Source organism: Balaenoptera musculus, chromosome 8, assembly GCF_009873245.2.
Source record: "Balaenoptera musculus isolate JJ_BM4_2016_0621 chromosome 8, mBalMus1.pri.v3, whole genome shotgun sequence".
NCBI lineage: Eukaryota > Metazoa > Chordata > Mammalia > Artiodactyla > Balaenopteridae > Balaenoptera > Balaenoptera musculus.
The window spans coordinates 104,386,847-104,414,387 of NC_045792.1; the positions used below are offsets into that span (position 1 = coordinate 104,386,847).

Sequence of the window (27,541 nt, forward strand, 5' to 3'; positions counted from 1 at the left end):
CCTACACAACTACTTCCTACTACCCGCCCCCAGCACTAGCACCTCCACCAGGCTTTATCCCCTGCCCCCAGCAGGCCTCAGTGGCTGGCTGCAAGCAAAAGCAGGTCAGAACCAGAAAGAAAGAGTTCTTGGTCGAGGACTCCACGCTGTGGCAGAAGCGAGCCTCTGATGGATGGGGCTGCTCTCGGGGAGCCTTCCTTCCAGGCAGCTCCGCGCTGTCCTAAACATGTCCGATGGTGGCCCGGGGCTGGAGGCCAACGGGGACAGACGAAAGGGAAAGACTCCGCCTGACTTTCAGGGCTGCAGCGACTGATATCAAAGCGCCCAAGAGAGGACACACCAAGGCCGAGATTTCTGAGTAGGGGGAGCTGAAGGGAGGACACGAGGAACAACGAAGGTGACAGATGAAGAAGAAAGGGGCACGAGAACATCAAAGGCAGGAAGAGACTCGGAGCGGAAACAGCGCGGGGCCTGGGGCAGCACAGCCCGCCTCCCATCCTGAGCGGCGGGGCTCTGCATCGCCCCTGGTAACCCTCGATTTAGGCGGCAGGCAGAGGGGAGGGGGGGAACAGCGGCACCTGGGACCACGGGCCCTGCGTGGGCCGAGGGGATTTGTGGACTGGGAAACGGAGGAGGCTCAGAGAGAGAGGCGCGTGAGGACTGATCAAGGCCCGCAAGGGAGTGGCAGGAAGTAGCGGGTGAGGAGGGGGCCCGGTGGGCACAGCAGCGGCTGCCCTGTCCCAGCCTCATTTGAGGGCAGGGAGACTTTCAGGGCAAACACTGCCCCCTGGTGCAAAAGGAGTGCTACTGCCAACCTGCGCACGCCTGCCTGGGGACCTGAACGTCGGGCCAGGCTCACAGCGGGAAGGCCACTCGCGCGAATTTCTCCACATCCTTTAGGTCCCACTCAGGAAGGCCTTCCTGGACACCCCCCCCTCCCCAGCCAGCTCAGACACCCTTCCTCGGGAGGCCATCTGTCTTCAGCGCAGCTCTGTCACTGTCCCTGCCACACCCCGTCCTCCTGCTTGTGGGGGTTCTCGGTGAGGTTGTGTCTGTGTCCTCAAGAAGGAGCACTTAGCGCTTCCCTGGTGGTGCAGTGGTTAAGAATCCGCCTGCCGATGCAGGGGACATGGGTTCGAGCCCTGGTCTGGGAAGATCCCACATGCCGCGGAACAACTAAGCCCGTGCGCCACAACTACTGAGCCCATGTGCCGCAACTACTGAGCCCACGTGCCGCAACTACTGAAGCCTGCGCACCACAACAAAGACCAAACACAGCCAAAAATAAATAAATAAAGAATAAAGAAATTTATTTTAAAAAAATGAAATTAAAAAAAAAAAAGGAGCACTTAATGTTATAACGATTTGCTGACCCATCTCACTAGACACTGTGAGGACTTGGCGATGGGATTCTCGGTCTGTTTTGTCCCCCACTGTCTCCCTAGCACTCTGCCCAGTGCCTGACACCGAGATTCAATGTCTGGGGAATGAATGAGCGAATGAATGAATGACTGCTCCAGGCCACATGAGCTTGCAGAGTACTGTGAGCCCAGAAATACTGTGGAGCGCCTAGACAAAGATGAATAAGGCATGGCCCCTCCTGGGAGCAGCACACACAAGCTTAAGGGACACACAAGTGTCCCTTACACACAGATAAGAGCCCAAAGTGTTAACAAGGCAGGTCAAAGGGGCAAGGTCAGCAAAAAATACCTCCCAGCCTGAGGGTGGGAACCAGGACAGCATTTCAAGGCTGACAGGGGTGACAGGGACTAAAGACTCAATTCTAACCATGGCTGGACAATGCTTTGCAGGGAGACGGACACCAAAACACAGCAGGCACGCAGGTGGTCCAGAAAGCTCCCTGACACCTTCGTGGCACACCCACCCCAGCTGGCGAGTCACACAGGACCTCGTCCCCACTCGCTCACTCAGGTCACCCCAGTTTCAAGGTGGTAGGAAAGTGGACACCAGTGTATGGGCTGAATTTTGTTCCCCAAAGAGATACGTGGGAGTGCCAACCCCCAAGACCTCAGAATGTGACTTTAGTTGGAAATAAGGTCTTTTTTTTTTTTTTTTTTTTGGGCCGCTCTGCACAGCATTTAGGATCTTAGTTCCCTGACCAGGGATCAAACCCATGCCCCCTGCAGTGGAAGTGCGGAGTCCTAACCACTAGACCACGAGGGAATTCCCCAAAATAAGGTCTTTACAGAGGTAATCAGTGAAAATGAGGTCACTAGGGTGGGCCCAAATCCAATATGTTTGGTGTCCTTATAAGAAGATGAAATTTGAACATAGAGACAGACACACGCAGATGGAAGACCATGTGGAGACACACAGGGAGAAGACAGCCATGTGCCTGGAGAGAACGCCAAGGATTGCTGGAAACACCGGAAGCTGGAAGAGATAAGGAAGGATCCCCCCCTTGAACTGTCAGAGGGAGCGTGGCCCTGCCGACACCTTGATTTTGGACTTCTGATCTCCAGACTGTGAGACAATAAATCTCTGCCGTAAGCCATCCCATTTTTGGTTCTTTGCTATGGCAGCCCTAGGAAACTAACAGACCCATGTTCCCCATAAATGACCAGAACCTATAGAGACCCTAAAACCAGGGGCTGGGGAGCACAGGGTGTTAAAAACGCCCCCTTGAGAATTCCCTGGTGGCCCAGTGGTTAGGACTTCACACTTCCACTGCAGGGGGCATGGCTTCAATCCCTGGTCAGGGAACTAAGATCCTGCAAGCCACACAGCGCGGCCAAAAATTGTTTTTAAAAATAAAAAATAAAAACACCCCCTTCTCTCACCCGCTCATCCTGAAGCAGGCCAAGCGGGGGCCTTCAGAGCACGGAGCTATTTACGGCTGTGATCAGCACCCCCTCTGGGCCAGGAAAGGCCGAGTGGGTGGCAGCAAAAACGAGCCTGTGAACAGTGCCGACGCCAACACGTGGCTGCATGGAGAGAGGGCAGAGCCAGCAGGAAGACCCCCTGAAGAAACACACCAGGGACGAATCAAAGGACAAAGAGGAAGAAGGGAGGTGGTTCAGGCGTGGGGACAGCGGGAGCAAAGACAAAGGAGCAAACAGCCTGGCAAATGTCCACTGAGGCCAGAGGCAGGGAGTGAGGTTGCCCAGGAGACCAAGCGCAGACACCTAGACTCCAGGTCACGAGCCTGCATGCACAGCAAGGGGCGCAGACTTACCCTCAATGTCAGGGGATGTGACCCAGGAACCTAGGCAGGGGAGGAGGGATTTGCAATTTAGAGGGACCACTCTGGCTGTTCTGAGGAAGATGAATTTGAGGAGGAAAGACTAGAGGTGGAAGAAAAACAAGGAAGATGTTCTAATGTAGGTAAGAAACATGCCGGAAGTACTCCTCCAGCACCTGTTCGACGAGGGGTAAAGAGGCCACAGGTAAGGGTGGCTCTTGGCTCCTGTTTTAAGGGAAGGGGTGAACAGTGGCGACGGCAAGTTAAGGAACACAGAAGCGGATGTAGGTAGCGGCCGGCAAGTTCAGTTTTGACCCTGATGAGCTTGAATTAACTGCAAGCTATCCAGCTGGGGAGTCCAAACAGGCGGCTGGATGTGAGCGTGACGCTGAAGGAGAACTCTGAGCAGGAGACGGAGGTCTGGGAGCCACGTCCTGCTGGGGACATGAGGGCAGGAGGCATGGACGGGACGGCCAGAAACACCCACCGGCCAGGATGAGCAGAGGGACACCCAGGGGCCAGCCAGGGCTGTGGGCACATGGTGAGCGCCAGGGTTCCAAGGAATGTCAATGTCTAAGGCAGCAGAGCTCTGATAAGGAGTGAAAAAAACAGACATGGGATTTGGCAGCAGAGGGCTCACTGGTGGCCTCAGCGGTGGCTCAGAGGGGCTAGAGGTAAAAGTGAGTTAGTGGGAGGTGAAGAGGTCTCTACTGCAAACTCCCCAAGGTCTGGACAAGGACGTCCTAACTTAATGTTCAAGTAAGAAGAGGAGAAATGCAGGATGAGCATTTGAGGATCCTAGACGATCCTAGAGGGTACTAGGATCGAGGGACCCTCCCTCCCTCCATTCCTCTCTCCCTTCCTTCCTTCCTCCCTTTCTTTCTTTCTTTTTCTTTTCTTTATGAAACATTTGAAAAATACAGACAATACAGCTAGCAATATATATAAGACCCAGAAACTCAGAATAAACTGATGTCACTATGTTGACATATTTGCTTCACATTTTACGGTAAGAACGAGGTCTGGTGAAATGTATGGATCGAACACAGGGGTTCATTTCTACCCTTCTGAAATCCCACTAAAACATCGGTAAAAGGATCTTTTTAAAAAGAGCACAAACCCCCAAGGACAAATGGGAAAGCCAAGGGCAGCAGATGAGAGAGGCCCCTAAAACTGAACGACGCACAGCATGTGGGCAAGTGGCAATGACTGGGGGTGGGGGGTGGAGAGCACGCAGAGGAATCCACACAGTGAGCAAATTCGAGTTGCAGGCTCCCGGGAAGTTCAGAACTTAGTGGGTCGGCTGGACAGTGGGGCTGCAAACAGGAGGCTGGTTACAGTCTAAGGGAGTGAGAGCCCCAGACCCGTCTCCCCACCACAGCCCAGCAGAACCACAGGAACAGCAAACAGCCTCAGCCCTGCTGAGTCCAGTGCAGTCACTCGCTGAATCCTCGCAGCGACCCCTGCGACGACGGTTCACCTGCGTTCCCAGGTCTAGAGCCGTGGAGACTGAGGCTCAGGCAGGACAGACGGAGTCATGTGCCCAAGAGCACGCTGCTAGGAAGTGTCAGAGCCAGGTGGACCGGTTATGGGCATCCAGGGCCCCGCTCCTGACCGCCAGGCACTGGCGCCTTGCAGAAGATGAGAGGTTGGGTTCCTGGAAAGGCTCCACTGTGGCCACGAGGCCCAGCCAGGGGAGAGGCGGCAGACGGGGCACCAGACGGCGCTGCAGACAGCAGGGGAGATGGCAAAGCCCTCGGCTACCATGAAGTGGTTCCCAGGCTGATGGCTAGGGAGCACCCTGAGGGCTCCTCTCTAGGAAACCACCCGCCCAGGACGGACGTCCCGTGGCTACAGACACGTAGTGGGCACCCAAAGAAAGGGGTGGCCTGCAGCCTCCTCTCAAGGTGAGGACAACTGGTCCATAAGCCCCACCGCGCCCAGGCTTTCCAATCGGCTTCAGTATGAAGGGACAGCCAAAATCACCAGATGTTTGAGGACAAAGACAAAAAAATTCACCAAAGCAAATTGGGAATAAAAACACGGAACTCTGAGGAGAAAGTAATAGAGAGAGCAGATACTTAGGAAAAAAACACTGTAATTAATCTCAGAGAAGTAAGAGAAGCTATAGCATTGCGAGGTGGCAGCTATTTTAAAAAGGCAATGAGAAAGAGCTCTAGGGAATTAAAAATAGCATCGCAGACATTTTTAAACATAATAAATAGAAGAATTAGAAGACAGTGGAGGACATCACCCAGAAAGCATAACAAAAAGACTGACATATGGCAAATAGGAGAAAAGGTAAGAAAATAAGAGACTGAATCCGGGGAGCCCACCCCCAGCCCTCCGGGGGGGAGCAGGGCAGAGTCATCCAGCATCACCTCCTGGACCTGAAGGGCGTGCACTTGTGGCTGTGAGGACCCTTTGAGCCCCAGCACGATGCCCAAAGTCCTGCCTGGAAATAGGATCAGGGGGATCCCGTTAACTTCCTGTATCGCAGAGTGGGTGGCTTAAAACGACCAATGTATTCTCTTTTAGTTCTGGAGGCCAGAGTTCAGCATCGGTTTCACTGGGCCCATATCGAGGTGCAGGCAGGGTCATACCCACTCCGGAGGCTGCAGGGGACTGTCTTTCCTTGCCTCCTCCAGCTTCCGGTGCTGCCGGAATGCCTCTGCTTATGACCACATCACTCCAGTCTCTGCCTCTGTCATCACTTGGCCTTCTAGAACCGCAGTGTGTGTCTAACCTCCTGCATCTCCCTTCTGAGGACACCTGTGATGGCATTTAGGGCCCCCGGATAATCCAGGGTCACCTCCCCATGTCAAGATCCTTCACTTCGTCATACCTGCGAAGACCCTTTTCCCTGATAATGTGACACTTACAGGTGCCAGGGATGAGGACCTAGACATCTTTGGGGGCCGTCACTCAGCCAACTACACTCCCGAAGAGAAGAAGGAGGCCACAGTAACGCTGAGCCACTTCTGAGGGAAACGCTTTCCAACCTAGAATTTTCTACCCGGTTAGACTATCAATCAAGCGTGAGGGAAAAAGAAAGGTATTTTCAGACCTGCTTGGCCTAGGAAAGTTTACTACCCTTGCGTGCATTTTCCCAGGAAACTCTTGGGAGATGAGCACCAACAAAACAAGGGAGTAAATAAACCAAGACCGAGAAGCCTGGGAGCCAGCACAGAAGGAAGCCCGGGGAATTCTCAGGGGATGGTGAGAACTGCTTCTCCAGACAACAGCACGGGCCAGGAAGCTTCCAGAGATGGGGCTCCAAGGGGGCAATCGGGGTCTAAATAAACAAACAAAAAGGCTGGATTACCTGATGTCTCTGAAAAAATGGGGAGGAGATGGCAATTTATAGTTCGTCTGGGGATGAAGGAATGAGGTAAAGAGTAACTCCAGGAAACTGAGAAGTTATACAGGAAAATGTTATCATGTATACACTTGGTGTTCTCAACTGTGAATATTTACTTGATTTTAATAATGTAAAAACTGAAAATGTACTTTTAAATGGTTACGTAACCATGCGGGAAGGAGGAGAGCAGGGAAAGTGGGTATATGTCTGGGCTGGGGGGTAAAAGCGAGCTAAACCTTCCACAGGAGGAGGTCAGAAAATAGAGCCGAATGCTGTTTGGGAACAGGAGGGTAGGCTGCTAGGAGTTAAAGAGATGGAGCACCCCCAGAAAGCGCCTCAGCTCAGGTGAAAGACTGGCCTTGTACTGGATGAAGAGCGCCTCCCTCCTCTGAGAGCAAAGCTCTAGTGCCAGTGTAAAATACCCCAGCACCGGTTGGGACCCAGGCGTCACCCAATGCACTGACCCTGCCAAGGGCTGAGATGACCAGTGGCTTTTGTGCTCCGGCTCTCTGGGCTGACAGGGCAAGACATCACATTCAGAGAGGCACAGCCAGAGAAGCAGCAGCCCAGGGAAGGCAGACCTGCAGGCGGCCGTGCTTCCTGTTCACACCCAAACTCCTGGTTAGCCATAGCCACTCCAAGAAGCAGGATGAGACTAAGCTTTACGAAAAATATCTGGCCGGTCAGATCAGCAAAAGATACAGATTAGAAAAGGCAATGGCGTTTCCCTGTGAGGGGGTTTAAAAAAATTTTAGACAGTTTTCTGAATGAGTTGGTTTAGGTCAAATGAGTCTTCTGGAATAGCAAAATATTAGACTGATTGTATGAGATTTCTTAAGTCTCTGCAGTGATCTACCTGTATCTTGGCATGTTCCTACAGCAGGTTGTGTTAATATTCTTTCTTTAGAGGAGAAAAGCAAAAGTTAGACATGTTTGGAATTTAGATATTAAATATGTTTTACTTTAAAATGTACCATGACGGACTTCCCTGGAGGCGCAGTGGTTAAGACTTGGTGCTTCCACTGCAGGGGGCGTGGGTTTGATCCCTGGTCAGGGAACTAGGATCCCGCATGCCGCACGGTGCGGCCAAAAAATCAATTAAACAAACAAAAAAAGTACCATGAATCAGAGATTGGTAGCCCTCAGCACAATCTGGCCAGAGAAATGTGAGTAGCAAGACTGATTACTTCAATCTCCTCCCGGGCATCCGACTTTCTTCTCAACCAAGATAAAGTCGCTGAGCCAAGGGCCGCCAGATTCAGCCAATTAAAATGCAAAGTATCCAGTTAGAATCTGAATTTCAGCTAGACTGCATTTAAAAAAAAATGTACAAGTATATCCTGTGCAATATTTGGAGCATATGTACACTACTAAATTATTGGTTTATCTGAAATTTGAATTCAACTAGTCATTTTAATAAACTAGCCATTTGAATTTAACTAGTATTTTATCTGGCAGCCCCAATGCACCAACAGTGCCGAGGCCCTGACTGGATCTTAAGGAGAAAAAAAAACACGTGAAGAGAATTCCCAGATGTTGACGTAACAGGGCAGGGAAAACACAGTGGTAAGACCCCAGGGGTCGAACGGCCTGGGTTCCAGTCAGGGCTCCACCAAGCCCACTAGCTCTGGGCAAGCTGTTTAATCTCCAGGCCTGAATTTCTTCAACTGTAAAATCACGGGTAATAACAGTAACGTGCATAGGCTCGTTACAAAGATCAAACGAGTTAATGCATGTAACATGCTCAGAAGAGTGTCTGGCACATAACGGGCCTCTATTATAAATGTCAGCTTTCAGTGTCAGCAATGCAGAGGCTGGACAGGGCACTTGGCCCTGCTTCTGATGGGCAGAGGTGGGCAGGGCCAGGGCCATGAGGAGAGAACCAGAGGCCAGCCCAGTCGGGCTGGGGCTTGCTTGTGGAGACGACGCTTTGAAGCACAACTTGACCCGCAGAGCCTCCTAGTCAGAGCAAGTCAGATGCCCTAAGAAATGGGGTCCTCCCACCCATGCACATCCTTTGGGGGAGGATCTACCAGGAGCCACCCACACCAGGCACAGATCGATCGCTCCCACCGGCTCCCTGACTCTGCCCCTTTCCAACTCAGTGCTCAGTGACATTGAGGTAACAGCCTGAAACTGACCACAGTGGGCATCTGTACACCACAGAAATCGGCAAATGCTACAACCAGGGCCCTTTCCTCACCTCCCCAGGAGCCACAGATGAAAAGAACACCTAGACGGGCTGAGCATCCCACCGTGACCTGGAGACAGGCAGTAAGGGTGGGCTGGGTGAGTGGTACCCCCTCTCCACTTGCCGGTTTGGCTACAGACCCCAAATAAAGAGGCCTCTGTGGGACGTTTATAGCAATACAACCTTACCTCAGGAAACAAGAAAAATCTCAAACAAACAACCTAAACTTACACCTAAAGCAATTAGAGAAAGAGGAACACACAAAACCCAAAGTTAGTAGAAGGAAAGAAATCATAAAGATCAGAGCAGAAATAAATGAAATAGAGATGAAGAAATCAATAGAAAAGATCAATGAAACTAAAAGCTGGTTCTTTGAAAAGATAAGCAAAATGGATAAACCTTTAGCCAGACTCAGGAAGAAAAAAAGGGAGAGGGCCTAAATCAATAAAATTAGAAATGAAGGAGAAGTTACAACTGACACCACAGAAATACAAAGGATCGTAACAGAATACTACAAGCAACCATATGCCAATAAAATGGAAAACCTAGAAGAAATGGTCAAATTCTTAGAAAGGTACAATCTTCCAAGACTGAACCAGGAAGAAAGAGAAAATATGAACAGACCAATCACAAGTACTGAAATTGAAACTGTGATTAAAAACCTTCCAACAAACAAAAGTCCAGGACCAGATGGCTTCACAGGTGAATTCTATCCAACATTTAGAGAAGAGTTAAAACCTATCCTTCTGAAACTATTCCAAAAATTTGCAGAGGAAGGAACACTCCCAAACTCATTCTATGAGGCCACCATCACCCTGATACCAAAACCAGACAAAGATACAACACAAAAAAGAAAAGTACATGCCGTGTTCATCACTGATGAACACAGACCCAAAAATCCTCAACAAAATACTAGCAAACTGAATCCAACAATACACTAAAAAGATCATACACCATGATCAAGTGGGATTTACCCCAGGGATGCAAGGATTTTTCAATATCCGCAAATCAATCAGTATGATACACCACATTAACAAATTGAAGAATAAACACCACATGCTGGGGCTTCCCTGGTGGCACAGTGCTTAAGAATCCGCCTGCCAATGCAGGGGACAAGGATTCGAGCCCTGGTCTGGGAAGATCCCACATGCTGCAGAGCAAATAAGCCCGTGCGCCACAACTACTGAGCCTGTGCTCTAGAGCCCGTGAGCCACAGCTACTGAGCCCATGTGCCTAGAGCCCATGATCCACAACAAGAGAAGCCACCGCAATGAGAAGCCCGTGCACCGCAACGAAGAGTAGCCCCTGCTCTCCACAACTAAAGAAAGCCCGCATGCAGCAATGAAGACCCAATGCAGCCAAAAAAAAAAAATGAATAAAATAAATTTTAAAAATATTTTAAAAAACCCATATGACCACCTCAATAGATGCAGAAAAAGCTTTTGACAAAATTCAACATCTATTTATGATAAAAACTCTCCAGAAAGTGGGCATAGAGGGAACTTATCTCAACGTAATAAAGACCATATATGACAAACCCACAGCTAACATCACACTCAATGGTGAAAAGCTGAAAGCATTTGCTCTAAGATCAGGAACAAGACAAGGATGTCCACTCTTGCCACTTTTATTCCACATAGTTTTGGAAGTCCTAGCCACAGTAATCAGAGGAGAAAAATAAATAAAAGGAATCCAAATTGGAAAAGAAGAAGTAAAACTGTCACTGTTTGCCGATGACATGATACTATATGTAGAAAATCCTAAAGATGCTACCAGAAGACTACTGGAGCTCATCAATGAATTCGGTAAAGCTAGAGGATACAAAATTAATACACAGAAATCTCTTGCATTTCTATACACTAACAATGAAAGATCAGAAAGAGAAATTAAGGAAACAATCCCATTTATCATCGCATCAAAAAGAATAAAATAAAAATAAAATAAACTTACCTAAGGAGGCAAAAGACCTGTACTCCGAAAAGTATAAGATGTTGATGAAAGAAATCGAAGATGACACAGATGGAAAGATATACCATGTTCTTAGATTGGCAGAATCAATATTGTCAAAATGATTATACTACCCAAAGCAATCTACAGATTCAATGCAATCCCTATCAAATCATGAATGGCATTTCTCACAGAATTAGAACAAACAATTTTTAAATTTGTATGGAAACACAGAAGACCCCAAATAGCCAAAGCAATCCTGAGAAAGAAAAACAGAGCTGGAGGAATCAGGCTCCCTGACTTCAGACTATACTACAAAGCTACAGCAATCAAAACAGTATGGTGCTGGCACAAAAACAGAAATACAGATCAATGGAACAGGATAGGAAGCCCAGAAATAAACCCATGCACCTATGGTCAATTAATCTATGACAAAGGAGGCAAGAATATACAATGGAGAAAAGACAGCCTCTTCAGTAAGTGGTGCTGGAAAAACTGGACAGCTACATGTAAAAGAAAGAATTAGAACATTCTCTAACACCATACACAAAAATAAATCAAAATGGATTAGAGACCTAAATGTAAGACTGGACACTATAAAACTCTTAGAGGAAAACACAGGCAGAACACTCTTTGACATAAATCACAGCAGTATCTTTTTGGATCCACCTCTTAGAGAAATGGAAATAAAAACAAAAATAAACAAATGGGACCTAATTAAACTTAAAAGATTTTGCACAGCAAAGGAAACCATAAACAAAATGAAAAGACAACCCACAGAATGGGAGAAAATATTTGCAAATGAAGCGACCAACAAGGGATTAATCTCCAAAATATACAAACAGTTCATGCAGCTCAATATCAAAAAACAAACAACCCAATCAAAAAATGGGCAGAAGATCTAAATAGACATTCCTCCAAAGAAGACATACAGATGGCCAAAAAGCACATGAAAATATGCTCAACACTGCTAATTATTAGAGAAATGCAAATCAAAACTATAATGAGGTATCACCTCACACCAGTCAAAATGACCACCATCAAAGTCTACAAACAATAAATGCTGCAGAGGGTGTGGAGAAAAGGGAACCCTCTTGCACTGTTGGTGGGAATGTACCTTGGTACAACCACTATGGAGAACAGTATGGAGGGTACTTAAAAAACTAAAAATAGAACTACCGTATGATCCAGCGATCCCATTCCTGGGCATATATCTGGAGAAAAACATAACTTGAAAAGATATATGCATCCAACGTTCATAGCAGCACTATTCACAATAGCCAAGACATGGAAGCAACCTAAATGTCCATTGACAGAGGAATAGATAAAGAAGCTGCGGTACATATATACAATGGAATATTACTCAGCCATAAAAAAGAATGAAATAGTGCCATTTGCAGCCACATGGCATTATTATTATAATCTCTGATAGAGATTATCATACTAAGTGAAGTAAGTCAGACAAAGACAAATATCATATGATATCACTTATACGTGGAATCTGAAAAAATGACACAAATGATCTTATTTACAAAAGAGGAACAGGCCTACAGACTTAGAAAACAAACTTATGGTTACCAAAGGGGAAAGGGGGGTGCTGCAGAGGGATAAATTAGGAGTTTGGAATTAACATATACACATTACTATATATATATTAGATAATCAACAAGGACCTACTGTATAATACAGGGAACTCTGCTCAACATTCTGTAATAACCTATGGGAAAAGAACCTTGAAAAGAATGGATATATGTATATGTATAAGTGAATCACTTTGTTGTACACCTGAAACTAACACAACACTGTAAAACAATTATACTCCAATATAAAATAAAATTTAATTAAAAAAAAAAGAGGCCTCTGTGTCTTTTGTAGAAGCCTCTTGTACAGAGCATTTAATTCAGTCAAAACATGAGGATGAGCTAAGGAAGAAATGAATCAGAAGCTCTCTCTGCTCAAGGCAGTTCAGAAGCCATTCTGCAACACTAATGAACCTGTGAGAACACCAAAATAAAGATTCCTTTGATAATCTCATTTAACAACGTGAAAATTAGTCTTTGCTTTTTAAGGGACTGATTTCCTTGCTCATATACCCTTGACACCTTTTCTCTCTCCCCACCCCAGCCCCTTCTCTCTTTCTTAACCAACAGAGGCATTTGCAGGTTGAAATGTGAGGATTTAAAATAATAGCTGTTGCATATACATGTCAAATGTCTATTCTGTAACAGAACCTACCCCCTCCCTCCCCCATCCCAGATGACACACACTTCCCAAAACCCAACCAAACACCTCTTGTCTTCCATCCCCAGGGAACTAGGGCTTCAGTTTGGGGGTCATCTTTGCCCTTCCCTCTCCCACCATCTAGTCAAGAAGGCCCATCAGTTCTTCCTCTGAAATCCCTCACGTCCTCCTTGCTTTCATTTCCACTAACCCACCCTAGATCACCCCCTTCTTCCTGCCTGAACTGCTGTAAAAGCCTCCTAACCAAGACCAACCAATGGCTTTAGCTACTGATCCAGGCTACATACTGAGGACAGCATCCCCAGTGCAGGCATTCTTTCACTCTCTTTTTAAAAACCTCCATGACCCTTACTGCCTACTTACTGGTAAGAATCTCGCCTCACATCATTAGTCCAACCTGCCTGTCGAGCCTCATTTCCCATCACTCCTCAGCCTCCTGGGTCCTGTAACTCCAGCCAAACTGCCTCCTCCTTGTTCCCAAATAATCCAAGCATGTTCCCGTCTTCCTCAGAGCACTCCTTCCACCAAGATGCTCCCCACCTGGATGCCCTTTTCCCTGTGCAAAGCCCACTCATGTCTGGGTTATGTGTCTAATTTTTCTCCCTCCTGAAATCCCACCAAAACTTTAGTAAGAGGTTTTTGTTTTTTAAGCTATAAATCCCCAAGGACAGAGAGACCAGGAGGGGAGACCACAGCAACATAACTGTGGAAGCAGCTTGGGTTAACTGACCTCGTGGCCCTACCTGGCAGTGGGGAAGGCTGATCATCCACCAGTTTCCACCACAGAATCCAAGAAAAGCTAGGGGACTGTGGCTCCAGGTCCCCTGGGATGGGGTGAATGGGCTGATACGTACAATGGAAGCTGGGTGAAAGCTTTTGAGAAGCAGTTAGATCCCTAGATCCATTCCCCCCCTCATGCTGCTGGAGACCACCCCTCTCCCACCGTCTCCTGAAGAACAGAGGTTTGCTCTCTGGAGAGGCCAAAGCTCGGGGTCTGCCCTGGGGGGTGCGAGGCACAGCTGAGGGCCTGGGTACCTTGCCAAAAACAGGAGAGGACGGTTAAGTGAGCCTCTGCATCCTGTCCCCTCGCCCACTCAGCTCCTAGAACACCGGCAGCCAGCCCTTCCCCTCCTCTGAGACCTGACCCAGCCCAAGAGGGGAGGCCTCAGGATATTGACACTGAGGTTCCCCAACAAATAGCATGCCTCATCACCACTGTGCACCTCAGAAACTGGACTCCCAGGCAGCTTTTAGCCCTACTAGTAATTGTGAACCGGCAACCAGAGATCACTGGGCAGCCGAGGACAGATTCCTTCAAAGAGAGACCAAAGGAAAGTAGCAGAAAAAAGCAACTTGTAGGAAACAGTCAATGCAAGGAGAAGAAAACTTAAATGAACATGGCATTAGTATCCTCAGAGAAACAAGAAAAGATTACATAGGTGGAACTGCAGGATGTTATGCACATATTTTTAAAGACCCATTTAGAGAGCAAGAAAAGCTCTTGGAAATTAAAATATAATGGGAAAAACAAACAAGAAAATCAATAGAAGGGTTGGAAGATTAGGTAAGGGAAATCTCCTAGAAACTGAAACAAAGACAAAGAAACGGAAAGTGGGCAAGAAAGGCAAGAGAGGGCTTCCCTGGTGGCGCAGTGGTTAAGAATCGCCTGCCAATGCAGGGGACACGGGTTTGGGCCCTGGTCTGGGAAGATCCCACATGCTGCGGAGCAACTAAGCCCGTGCGCCACAACTACTGAGGCTGCGCTCTAGAGCCTGTGAGTCACAGCTACTGAGCCCTCATGCCTAGAGCCCGTGCTCCGCAACAGGAGAAGCCACCGCAATGAGAAGCCCGTGCACCGCAACGAATAGTCCCCGCTCGCCACAACCAGAGAAAGCCGGCACGCAGCAACAAAGACTCAATGCAGCCAAAAATAAATAAATAAAATAAATAAATTTATTAAAAAAAAAAAAGAAAGGGAAGAGAATTTGAGTCCAGTTCAAGAGATCCAAAAATTAAATAACAAGAGTCTCAGAAAGAGAGATCAGCTAAAACACAGGGGAAGAAACAAAATAATTCAAGAAACCCCTAGGACAGGAGGCCACGTTTCCACATGGAAGGACGCACTGAGCCGACAAGATGGACAAATGCAGACTCACACCAGGCATGTTGTGAAATTTCAGACCCTGTAAGCTTGCAGAAAGTGGGGGAAAGGGGGCACAAAGAATCTGAAATCAGCATGGTTTTGGATTTCTCAATAGCAACTTGGGAAGCTAGAAAAGTACAAAGCAATTCTTTAAAACTGCAAAAGGAAAATGATTTCCAGCCTGAAACTCTCTATCCAGCTGAACTATTCATTATGTGTGAAGGTGAAATAAAGATAAAGAACAAATCACTGGATCCTCAGGCCAGTTAGATGATCTCTCAATTTTAATCACTTTGGAATCAAACTCAATTTAAGAGCAGTCTATGGGAATGAGGATGCGTATGAGAATGGGACTTATACATTATTATGGTCAAGTTCTATGGGAAACCTGGGTAGCTGCTATATTTGGATTAAACCGAAGTTCATGTATAAAGCCATTTCACTCTTCGTAAAATTTGAAACTTTCAGTCTTGTGACTGTGAAATCATGACTGTAATAAAGTGATACTCTGTTAGTATTTTGAGCTCTCTTCAAATAAAGACAATTAGGAAAAGAAAAAAGACAAAGAACAGGGCTGCCACAACTGACCTCCTGGCACTGCTTCTCAGGAAGCTACTGTGGATGAGCCCCACCCAAAAAAGGGAGAGAACAGGCCAGAAAGGCAGCAGGAGCTGCAAGAAGAGGAAGGCAGAGGGCGTCCCTGGAGCGTGGCACGCAGAGGGGCACCAGGTAAGGCGTGGACTACACAGGACCACTCCACAGGCACCCTTCCCCACAAGGGGACCTGAAGGAAAGCGGAGCCAGCATTCCTACTGAAGGCACCCATGGTGGAAATGCCTCTGGCTGAACCTTACTGTGACACAGGAAGACAACATGAGTGACACCTGAGACCCAGGGCCTTGCTTCTAACTGACACAGGAATACTAAATTATATGCTCCTCTGTGTCTGGCTTCTTTCACGTAGCATAATGTTTTCAAGGTTCATCCATGTTTTAACAGGTAACAGTACTCCACTTAATTGCCAAAGAATACCTCATTGTACAGATAGACGACATTTTATTAACCCATCTGATGGACATTTGGGTTGTTCCTACTTTTTGGCTATTATGGATAATGCTGCTGTGAACATTTGTGCACAAGTTTTGGGTGCACATGTGTTTTCATTTCTCTCGGGTATATATTGCTGGATCATAAGGTAACTCTATGTTTAACCACTTGAGGAACAGCCAGACTGTTTTCCACAGCTGTTGCTCCATTTTATATTCCACCAGCAGCTTATAAGGGCTCCAACTCCTCCACATCCATGCCAGCACTTGTTATTATATTTTTTTTTAAAAAATTAATTAATTATTTATTTTTGGCTGTGTTGGGTCTTTGTTTCTATGCGAGGGCTTTCTCTAGTTGCGGCGAGCGGGGGCCACTGTTCATCGCGGTGCGCGGGCCTCTCACTATCACGGCCTCTCTTGTTGCGGAGCACAGGCTCCAGACACGCAGGCTCAGTAGTTGTGGCTCTCAGGCCTAGTTGCTCCGCGGCATGTGGGATCTTCCCAGACCAGGGCTCGAACCTGTGTCCCCTGCGTTGGCAGGCAGTTTCTCAACCACTGCACCACCAGGGAAGCCCTATCTGTCTTTTTGATTAGCCATCCTAGTGGGTATGAAGTGATATCTCATTGCAGTTTTGATTTACGTTTCCCTGATGGCTAATGATGTTGAGCATATTTTCATGTGCTTACTGCCCATGTGGATATATTCTTTGGAGAAATGTCTATACATATCCTTTGCCTTTGGATTATTTGTATTTTTATTGTTGAGTTTTAAGAGTTTTTAAAAATATATTCTAGATACAAGTGCCTATCAGATATATGATTTGCAAAAAAATTTCTCCCATTCTTTGAACCGCCTTTTTACTTTCTTGATAGTGTCCTTTGCTGCACAAAAGTTTTTAATATTGATGAAGCCCAATTTATCTATTTTTAAAATTTTATTGCTTGTGCTTTTGCTGTCGTATCTAAGCCACCACTGCCTAACCCAATATCACAAAGATTTATGGCTATGTTTTCTTCTGAAAGTATTATAGTTATTAGCTCTTACGTTTAGGTCTTTAATCCACTTTGAATTTTATATGTGGTATGAGGCTGGGGTCCAACTTCATTCTTTTGCAAGTGGATGCCCAGTTGTTTCAGCACCATTTGTTGAAAAGACTATTCTTTCCCCATTAAGTTATCTTGGTACCCTTGTTAGAACTGACTATAAATGTGAGGGTTTATTTCTGGGCTCTCAATTCTATTCCATTGATCTGTATGTCTGTCCTTATGCCAGTACCACTCTGTCTTGATTACTGTAGCTTTGTGATAAGTTCTGAAACTGGGAAGTGTGAGTCCTCTGTGTTCTTTTTCAAGATTCTTTTGGCAGTCTAGTTCCCTTGCATTTCCATGTGAATTTCAGGCTCATATTGTCATCTGCAAATAAAGGCAGCTGGAATTGTGAAAGACACTGCATTGAATCTGTAGATCAATTTAAGGAGTACTGCCATCTTAACAATATTAAGCCTTCTCATCCATGAACATAGGCAGTCCATTTATTTATTTAGGTTTTCTTTCATTTTTTTCAATGTTTTATACTCTTAATAAGTTTTACATTTTCTTTGTTAAATTTATTCCTGAGTATTTTATTCTTTTTGATGATACTATAAATGGAATTTTCTTCATTTCCCATTTGTTCATTGCCTCTGTATAGAAATACAACTGATTTTTGTATATTGACCTTGTGTCCTACAACTTTGCTGAACTCCTTTATTAGTTTTAATAGATTTTTAGTGAATTCCTTACATTTTCCTTCACCAGATCATGTCAGCTGCAAATAAAGATATTTTTACTGCTTCCTTTCCAATCTCTATGCCTTTCATTTCATAATCTTTCCTAACTGCCCTTGATGATCAAATCTGAAACTGTGACTAACTTTGGAAATAGCCCCTGCCCAAAGAGCAGCGGCTGCTATGACCCTTAGGAGGCCAGAGCTCTCATTCCTCCGCTTGTCACAACTGTTTTTGTTGTTGTTGTTGTTTGCTTGGTTTTTTATAAATTTATTTATTTGTCTATATTTTATTTTTGGCTGTGTTGGGTCTTCGTTGCTGTGCGTGGGCTTTCTCTAGTTGCGGTGAGCGGGGGCTACTCTTCGCTGCGGTGTGCAGGCTACTCGGTGCAGTGGCTTCTCTTGTTGCGGAGCACAGGCTCTAGGCCACACAGGCTTCAGTAGCTGCAGCACGCGAGCTCAGTAGTTGTGGCTCGCGGGCTCCAGAACGCAGGCTCGGTAGTTGTGGCGCACGGGCTTAGTGGCTCCGCGGCATGTGGGATCTTCCCGGACCAGGGCTCAAACCCGTATCCCCTGCATTGGCAGGCGGATTCTCAACCACTGCGCCACCAGGGAAGTCCGTCACACCTGTTGAGTCGATGTTTCCACCAGGAACTAGCCTTTGGGAGAGGTTTCCTGGTTGGTTGCTCTCCGCTCACCTCTCTGCATCCCCCTTCTCTGCTCTGCACCCAGTGAAGCTGAGGCCTGTGGATGGAGGTACCGGGACTCCCTCGCTGGCGTCCTGCAGGTTCAGCCAATGGGAGGCCCCGGGCAGGAGAGAGGAGGCTGGGAGAAGAGAGAACGTGGAGTATGCTCTTCCCTACTCTCTGCTGGCCTTGATGTCACAGTCCTGACTCGGGATATGTCCGGCCGCTATGACAGTCCCTGCTGGGCATCCTTGCCTCCACACTGTCAACCCGCCCTGAAGTCTGGAGGAAACACTATTTCGTCTCCTGACCCCTTCAGGCCTAGAGGTAAGTAATGACTTCCCACCATTGCTCGTCCCTGGATGCCTCAACCTCCCCTGCTGGGTGCCTGACTTGCCTTGGCCGATTAATTCAGTTTCTCAGAATCAACGCGTGACCGTCGACCATTCCTGGCCAGCCTTTACTGCTATTCTGCTCAACACCCACACCCCGAACAACCCTACAGAGGAAGGCACTGTGGAACTTCACTCAGCATGAAAACTTGGTTCTCTGGTAAACTGATCACCACCTCACAGAGTCCACGAGCCGAGGAGATGGTACGGGAATTCAGTGGCAAAGAGCTTCCATTCCTGGAAGAAGGAAAGTAAACAGCAACCCAGACAGGACACGACCTTGAGACCTTGACTATGGCTGCTGCTGCTTTCTCTCCGTTCTTGATTCCCCAGGAAAACATTCCTTTGCTGCCCCTTGATCTGACCTTTCACCTGGAATTTGAGCACAAAAGCTGGCCAGAGGCTTCCCAGAGACGGAGTCCTAGGCATCCACTACTGCTGGTTTTATCCTAATGACCGCGGCCACCTGGCAAAGCATCAGAACCATGGATACCGCTTGCATGGGCTTGCCAGTGAGTGCCAGCCATGGCATTAAGTGCTTCACATTATCTCATTTAACCATCAAAAAACCTTGTAAGGTGAGTAGTACGGCCCCAGCTTTGTAAGTAAGGAGACAGAAACTCAGGATACGTAGCTTGGCCACGGCAATCACATTCCGTTCTGCCCATCGTCCCAAGCTGTGCCTCGGTCACGGCCCTGCTCCCCAGGAGCCTGCTGGGGGTAGATTTAAGATCTACCATCCTATCTAGCTTACTCATTACCACCCTCGCTCTGCCCTGCCTGCCAACCCCCAACCGTCCCTCCCCAACCGTCGCACTTGCCCTGGCTGTTCCCGGGCCTGCAATCGCTGTGTGAGGGCCTGCTCCCCCACCAGCCAGGTCAGCAGCACACCCACGCCTCGTCCCCCCAGCACAGCCTCTCCCGCACAGGCTAACTGCACCTCATTGGTCCTGCGCCCATCGCTGGTGGAAGCCCGACTGAGCACCCGGCTGAGTGGAGCAGGAGCCTCCCCTGGGTTGTTTTGAAGTTTTGCAGTGATAGCCGGGGCGCACAGACCCACACTGGCCTTTACCCTGCAGCGCATGCCCTGGGAGGGGAGAGGAGCCGGGTGGCTGCCAGGAGCTCTGGCAACTACAACCGCGGGCTCTTTTGCCTACTGAGCAGGTTCTGAAGTGCCAAGACTCACTTTCTGCTTACCAACAGCAGTGGGCGTGTCCGCTTGAAGGTAGTAGTTTCTCCCCAATGTTGAGAAGTTAGACTGCTGAAAATTCTCCAGGGAGGAAGGAGCACCCCAGCTGAGAAGTTTAGACTTTATGGAAAAACAGGGTTTCGGGACCTGAAGTAGTAAATGAATTACGAAAGCCCCAGGTGACAGACTGCCTTTTCTATCTTCTCAGTGCCAACCTACAGGTCCCTACTTCAGGAGGCCCTCTCAGTGCCACCCACCCCTCTCTGAGGGAAGAGGCCATGTCTTACAATAAGTACAAAAACAGTAATAATGAATAATGGCTACAAGCGTCTGTTAAGTACCAGGCCCTGGACGAGGCACCAGCCAGGTCACCCTCACACTTACGAGGTGGGTATTATCCCATTTGAAACTTTACTGAGCTGCAACTTGCATACTATAATTATATTGAACAACAATATTCTTATGGCGTTGCAGTTTATAAAGTACTTTAATAGATGCTCTCATTTGCTACTAACAGGAACCTTGACTACTGGCACAGGCAGCAGCATCTTCTTTTTTTTCTTTTTAAATTTTTTTTTTTTCTTCTGCGCTGGGTCTTCATTGCTGTGCACAGGCTTTCTCTAGTTGCCGTGAGCGGGGGCTACTCTTCGTTGCGGTGCGTGGGCTTCTCATTGCGGTGGCTTCTCTTGTTGCGGAGCACGGGCTCTAGGCACGCAGGCTTCAGTAGCTGTGGCTTGCGGGCTCTAGAGCACAGGCTCAGTAGTTGTGGCGCACGGGCTTAGTTGCTCCGCGGCATGTGGGATCTTCCTGGACCAGGGCTCGAACCCCTGTCCCCTGCATCGGCAGGCAGATTCTTAACCACTGCGCCACCAGGGAAGTCCTTCATCTTCACTTTCTAGATAAGGAAAATGGGCTTTCCAGCCCCATCTGCTGCTCCCCAGGCCCCAGCACCACCTCCTGAACTCCCTGCCACCTCAGTGTTCTTTCATGCAGCCCATTTTCCATTTCTACTCACTGCACCAGCATCCCAGGAGCTGGAGCTTTGGAAGGATAAAGGGAAAAACAGCCAGGGTGTGGGAGGGGGTGGGGAGTGCAGGGGTGACAGTCAGGTGAAGTCAGGCAGGAACCTCCCTTCATGGAGGGCAGGAGCAGCTTTGATGAAGCGAAGGTGGGGACCACACACCCCCATACGCCCCCTACACCGCGTGGTTCCATAGGAAGGGCAAGGTCTGACAGTCAAAAAACTCAGGTTCAATTTCCGGCTTTGCCACCATCTGGTCATTTGACCCTGGGGATCAATCTACCTCTCTGCACCTGTGTGATACTGTGATCTATAAGAAATATATAATCTGGGTTTTGTCCCTGGTTCCTGGCACAGAGCTCTTAAAATGCTTGGAATTTCCTGAGTGGTAGGGGAGACAGGAGCCACCTTTCTCATTCATAATTAGCCCCTTTCAATCACACCTGGGTTTATGCTAATGAGGTGACTCCTGGTGTGTCCCTAGATAGCGTCAGGATGGGGGCTGGTTGCCAGAGAGATCAACCCTGTGATTAGAAGGTTGGAACTTTCAGCCCTACCCCGTTACTTGGAGGGGAGGGACTGGAGATTGAGTTCATCACCAATGGCCTATCATACCTGTGTAATGGAACCTCCATAAAAACTCTAAACGATGGGGTTCAGAGAACTTTCAGGTTGGTAAATCCATCCATGTGCCAAGAGGTGGTGCACCCCAACCCCTGGGGACAGAAGCTCCTGCACTCTGGACCCTTCCAGACCTTACCCTATTTACCTCTTCATCTGGCTGTTCATGGTATCCTTTAAAATAAACTGGTAATACTAAGTAAAGTACTTTTCTGAGTTCTGTGAGCAGTTCTAGAAAATTCTCGAACCTGAGGAGGGGTCAGGGGAATCTCTGATTGACAGGAGGCCAGGTGTTGTAATTGGTGTCTGAAGCCGGGCCCGTCTTGTGGGACTGAGCCCTTCACTTGTGGGGTCTGCGCTAACTTTCAGTAGTGTCAGAACTGAATTGAATTGGAGGATACCTAGTTGATGTCTGCAGAGAACTGGAGAATCGGTTGGTGTGAGGAAAAAACCCACATATTCAATGTCAGAAGTGTTATGAGTGAAAACAGTTCAGACCTGTTAGTCCACCTATAAAGCAGGCTTATCCATCCAACACGGAGGGCTGACAAGTAAGCGACCTGTTGTACGTGAAACTGCAGACTGTCCCTTCGGTTTCATAAACTGTAAACTGCAAAGCATCCTCAAAGGACTATGATTAGATTTCACACAATTAGAGCCATCAAGTGTTTACTGAGCACCTATTGCCTGTAACACAGACTTGAAGCACAGAGGAGAATATAAAACACGGCCCGTGCCTTCAAGAAACTGTCTATCTGGCGAGGAGACAAGACTAGCTCACTTGAAATATAAGGAATATTAAACACCTAGTATATGCAAAGGAGGCGGGGGAAGGGTGAAGCAGCTGAGGAGAGCTGGGTAATGTGTCATGGGGGTGAGGACTTGATCTGGGCTCAGAGGAAGGATCCACTCAAGAGGCCCTGGCGGGTCGCAGCGCCTGGCACACGGGGTGTCAGCACCTGCTCAGCGGGCAGATGGACGGAGAGGGTCTGGCATGGGCCTCCTCTCCCTGCGAGCACAGTCTGGCCTGACTAGTTTAGGGCCAGGGTCAGGCATCACCAAGTAGGTGCTGATCAAGTGAAAAGTCTGGTATGGAATCAACAGAAAATGAAGTTGGAGAGGTTTAGTGAAATGAGAAGCAAAGAAAAGGCACTCCATTCATTCAATCATTCGATATTGACTGAGCCTTCGTAACCCACCAGATGCCCTTAGGCACTTGGACAAGAGAGAAGAGGTCCCTGCCCACGTGAAACTGACATTCCATTCCAGTCAGAAGGAGACCAAATACACAAACAAGATCATGCCAGATCCATCCTGATTAGTAAGTACTGATTGCCTCCTTGTCTCAGACTTCCTCCTCATGGCAGGTGTCCCTTAGAGTTACCTGACTGAGAATAAAATCAAAGGAACCACAGCCCTCCATCCCTGGCCCAGGACACCAGGGAGAAAAGGCATATTCCTTATCAACTTCTGCTCTTGGGAAGTTTGGGACAAAGCAGAGGGAATTGTATGTCCCTCCCTCTCACCTGTTCCTTGAAACACACACACACACACACATACACACACACACACACACACACACACACACACACACACACAGAGCCAGTTTCTCCCTTCTCCTTGAGTCTTTATCCCATGACCTGGAGGACAGTCTGGCCTGTTTGCAGTTGAAGATAAGAACCAGAAGCCATTTGGGGCCCTTATCTGTTTCTCCTCCCTGTAAACTGAGGGAAAGGTTTTCTTCTAAGCAAATGGGATAAGTCCTCCCCCCTGAGACCCGAGCTGCGAGTCTGCTCAAATGCCAGAAATCTGGCCTCCCAGAAGCGGGTGCCTACCCACTTTCCATTCATTGCTGTCTAGGATATAATCACAAACTCACGTCTTGAGGAGAGCTGATCTTTCCCAGATTCCTAAAGGAAAGCCAGGCCTTCCTGTTCTGCGGCTCCAGAGCATTTCATCAAGGCCCGAGTTGGCCAAGGATGTGCAGTACAGCACGTGTGCACCCTGGGCCCCCGGCCTGGTGCTGTGCTCAGAGCAGACCCTTCCCCTAACCGCTGGCAGCTTCACCATCTCAACAAGGGACCCCAGTCAAAGGAACCACGTGACCTTTCCCCTAAATGTCACCACCACACAAAGGCACTCTGGCCCACAGCTCTGGGACCCACGGCCCATCTTCCTCTGTCCCCAGGTCTTGGGCAGAACCCATTTTCACTGTCAGGTAGGGTTTGCCTACCTCGGGCTCCTCGGTCCTGCCCATCCCTGACCAGTGTCCCCACAGGCCCATGAGCAATGATCCAGGCCATCCCTCCTGGCTTCCTGTCTCTAAGGACCGTTCCCAGAATCCCTGTGCCCTCTCCTTTCCCAGGTATGAGAAGGCTGCCAAGTTCCAGAGAGGAGAGAAACGAGGCCACAGTGCGTGCACACCCCACCCAGGACAGTATGCCTAGGGGACTCTGAAAGGCGGTCCTCTTACCGCGGCAGCTGATCTGCAGAGCCCCAGGGAGGCCATGCTGTCCTTGGTGCCGGAACACCGAAATCTGGGCCCTCTGCCTGCTGCCTGTTTATAAATGACGTTCTGGGTTAAGCCTCTGTCAATGACTTTCCAGAATTGCCCCCTCCCCTACGGCTCAGGGGAGAGAGAGGCTGCTTGTGAGCCAACCTCCAACTCATGAGTAGACCTTGAACAGACTGTTTGAGAAAAGGCAAAAAAACAAAATCAGGTCAGGGGTGAGCTGGGAGGAGGCAGTGAAAAGCTGCTGCCCATGTGTTCTGGCGGAAGGATTAAAGGGCAGTGGTATTTGGGTTTTACAAGGGGAGGAGGACCGGGGCCAGGGATGGGAGAGCCAGGCAGGAGAGAGAGCTTCTGGCCTAAGAAAAGGAACAGAGGATCCAACAGGAGAAGAAAAAAATGAGGCGTCTAATGTCTTTCTCCCCCTCCTGAGACCTCAGGATGCCTCAGGTTGTGCCCCTGGGAACTGGTAACATCATGGGGCCAGGAGACTGGATTCCTTACAAGGGCACATGTTACCCAGTGGCTCTTGTGGGCTGTTGGCCTGGTATGACCTCGTTAGCAAGGTTTTTTTTGTTTTTTTAAAATTAATTTATTTTATTTATTTTTGGCTGCGTTGGATCTTCGTTGCTGCACATGGGCTTTCTCTAGTTGCGGCGAGCGGGGGCTACTCTTTGTTGTGGTGCGTGGGCCTCTCATTGCGGTGGCTTCTCTTGTTGAGGAGCATGGGCTCTAGGTGCGTGGGCTTCAGTAGTTGTGGCTCGTGGGCTCTAGAGCACAGGCTCAGCAGTTGTGGCGCACGGGCTTAGTTGCTCCGCGGCATGTGGGATTTTCCAGGACCAGGGTTCAAATCCGTGTCCCCTGCATTGGCAGGCGGATTCTTAACCACTGTGCCGCCGGGGAAGCCCTAGCAAGGTTTTTAAATGCACGCCCACATTATTAAGCCCACCCAGACCAATTCATTTACTGCAGTGTTCTCCCAAAGACCACTCCAGTCAAGAACAGGAGTAGAGGGACTTCCCTGGTGGTCCAGTGGGTAAGGCTCTGCGCTCCCAACGCAGGGACCCTGGGTTCAATTCCTGGTCAGGGAACTAGATCCCGCATGCATGCCGCAACTAAGAGTTCGCATGCCGCAACTAAAAAATCCTGCATCCTGCAACAAAGATCCCGTGTGCCGCAACTAAGACCCGGCACAGCCAAAATAAATAAAATAAATAAATAAAAATGAATCTTAAAAAAAAAAAAAAGAACAGGAGTAGCGTTCCCACCCACTGGGTACCACCCACTACCACCAAAACAAAAACAACCAGCCTCAGCTCTGACAAGCTCTTGGAGGGAGCAGAGTCAATAACTCACTGTTCTAACTTTGCTTAGTGTCCAGAACCCAAGGTTAATTAGTCAGAGAGGGCCTTCCCTGGCTCCGTGCGTCCACCTGACATGGCAGCTGGCGCCCAGAGAGCCTGCTAATGAAATGTGGGTGCACCTGGTCCCTAAGTCAGGTGAAGGTCCAAATCACAGGAGCCTCCTGGAGCCCACGAGTTAAGTGAAAACCCAGTGGGGGCCCTCGGATCCAGGATCTCGGATCCAGATCCTGACCCGCACAGCTACCTGTGTTTCCACCTCTTCATCTTTCTCCAGAGCTGACAACAAGCAGCCTTGTACTTCCCCTCCAGCCCACCAAGGAAGGGTGCGAACCACTAATAAACCATGCAAAGACCGGCAGCTGGAGATCCCGGGAGATGAGGCCAGAATGACACTCCAACGAGAGGCTCTGTCCAGGAATAGTAAAATGTTTCATCATCTATAAACTGGGGATTAACAACATATACCTTGCATGGTTGTTTGTGAGGGCTCAATGGATCTGGTTACTATGAATAGCCACTTTCTATTCAACAGCAGCAGGAATGACATCTAGAGATGAGACTGGAGGTTAAGGAGGAGACTGACAGGTGGCCTGGCAGGGAAGGAGGAAGAGGAAGTGCTCCAGCAAGAGGGAGCATTGTGACGGGAAGGCCACCTGGCTTTGCGTGTTCACAAGCCATGTGAGCCTTGGCGTGACTGCGACACCAGCTGCCACAACAAGGCTAGGGAGAAAGGCAAGCTCCCTACCCCTCACTGCATCACAGAGGAAAGTAATCATCTGTGCAGCTGTTTTCAGTCTAAGCAGAACATCCAGCATTGGAAATTGCAGCAACTACTTTCTACGCAGTTGTGAAATACCACCAAGGCCACCAATTACTACTTCTTCATGGTTGTTTTCTTCATCTTAGGAAACAAAAGTTGGGGGAAGGAGTAAGGGTCTGTCGCAGGTAAACTGATGGCCAAGTTATTCTGGTTTCATGGGTTGCTCCGATGTGGAAACAACACTGTTGACCCTACGTGTGACAGACAGACCAGACTTCCCATCAGGGACTCCAAGTAGGAACGACATCAGTCTGCACTCAGCTCTGGGGATGGGGACATGGTCAACAAGAGGCAGATCTTGCATCCGTCTCAAGCCTCTTGTCTCGCACTACCAGAGCAGCTGGACCCCTCTAATGGCCTTGGTCCCTCATTCTTCTCTATCACCCCAAAGGCACTGAGAGTCTATAACGTCTAGGAGCAAAGCAAGCAGAATGTCTTCCATTTATTCAAAAAGCTTATAAGGAATGCCCACTGGGTAAAAGAAACAATGCTAGGTGCTATGGAGAAACAAAGATAGAAGGTGATGACCCCTGCATTTTAAGAATTCACCATGTGGATGGTGGAGGCAAGACCTACGCGTGGCAAATGAGCTTCCACCACCAGAGTTAATCACCAAAGGATGACGCCACAGGGTATAGGGTCACAGGGCTGTTTCCAGGCCTCTGCTGGCACTTCATCACCTTCAGAAAGACGCAACAAGCCCACTACTTGGAGACATTAGCTCCAGACTAATGAGCAAATGCTTCTGGATTGACCCGACCCGACCCAACCCAACCTTAGTGTTAGGGAGCCTCACAATTTCCAAGAAACCCCCATTCCCTTCCTCCTCCACACAACTCACACCTTCCAGCACCACAACTCCCCTGGTCCAGCGCCACAGCTTGAGCTCTGGGAACTGTGCTGAACTGCAGCTCCAACACGTAATTCGCTCTTTGACTTGGGAATTTTCATGACCCTTTGAACCTTAGTTTCCTGATCTATAAAATGCAGAAAGATCTGAGTCATCTTGTAGAGTTGCTCTGAGGGCTTCAGGAGGTCATGTG

The 27,541-nt window shown here is 48.4% G+C and overlaps 1 protein-coding gene across 8 annotated transcripts in view; it reads right to left on the reverse strand.

Moving 5' to 3' along the window:
• PC (pyruvate carboxylase) overlaps positions 1 to 27,541 on the reverse strand; it is a 104,322-nt gene that overhangs the window by 31,084 nt on the left and 45,697 nt on the right. Inside the window, exon 1 of one of the 8 annotated variants that reach the window (XM_036860867.1) lies at positions 24,279 to 24,374. The exons of 6 other annotated variants lie outside the window; for them this stretch is intronic. In XM_036860867.1, the coding sequence (XP_036716762.1) occupies positions 24,279 to 24,314 (36 nt within the window). In that variant the 5' untranslated portion in view covers positions 24,315 to 24,374. Of the gene's footprint in view, positions 1 to 24,278; positions 24,375 to 27,541 lie in introns of those variants that run through there. One more of the 8 variants, XM_036860870.1, reaches the window with a different exon arrangement.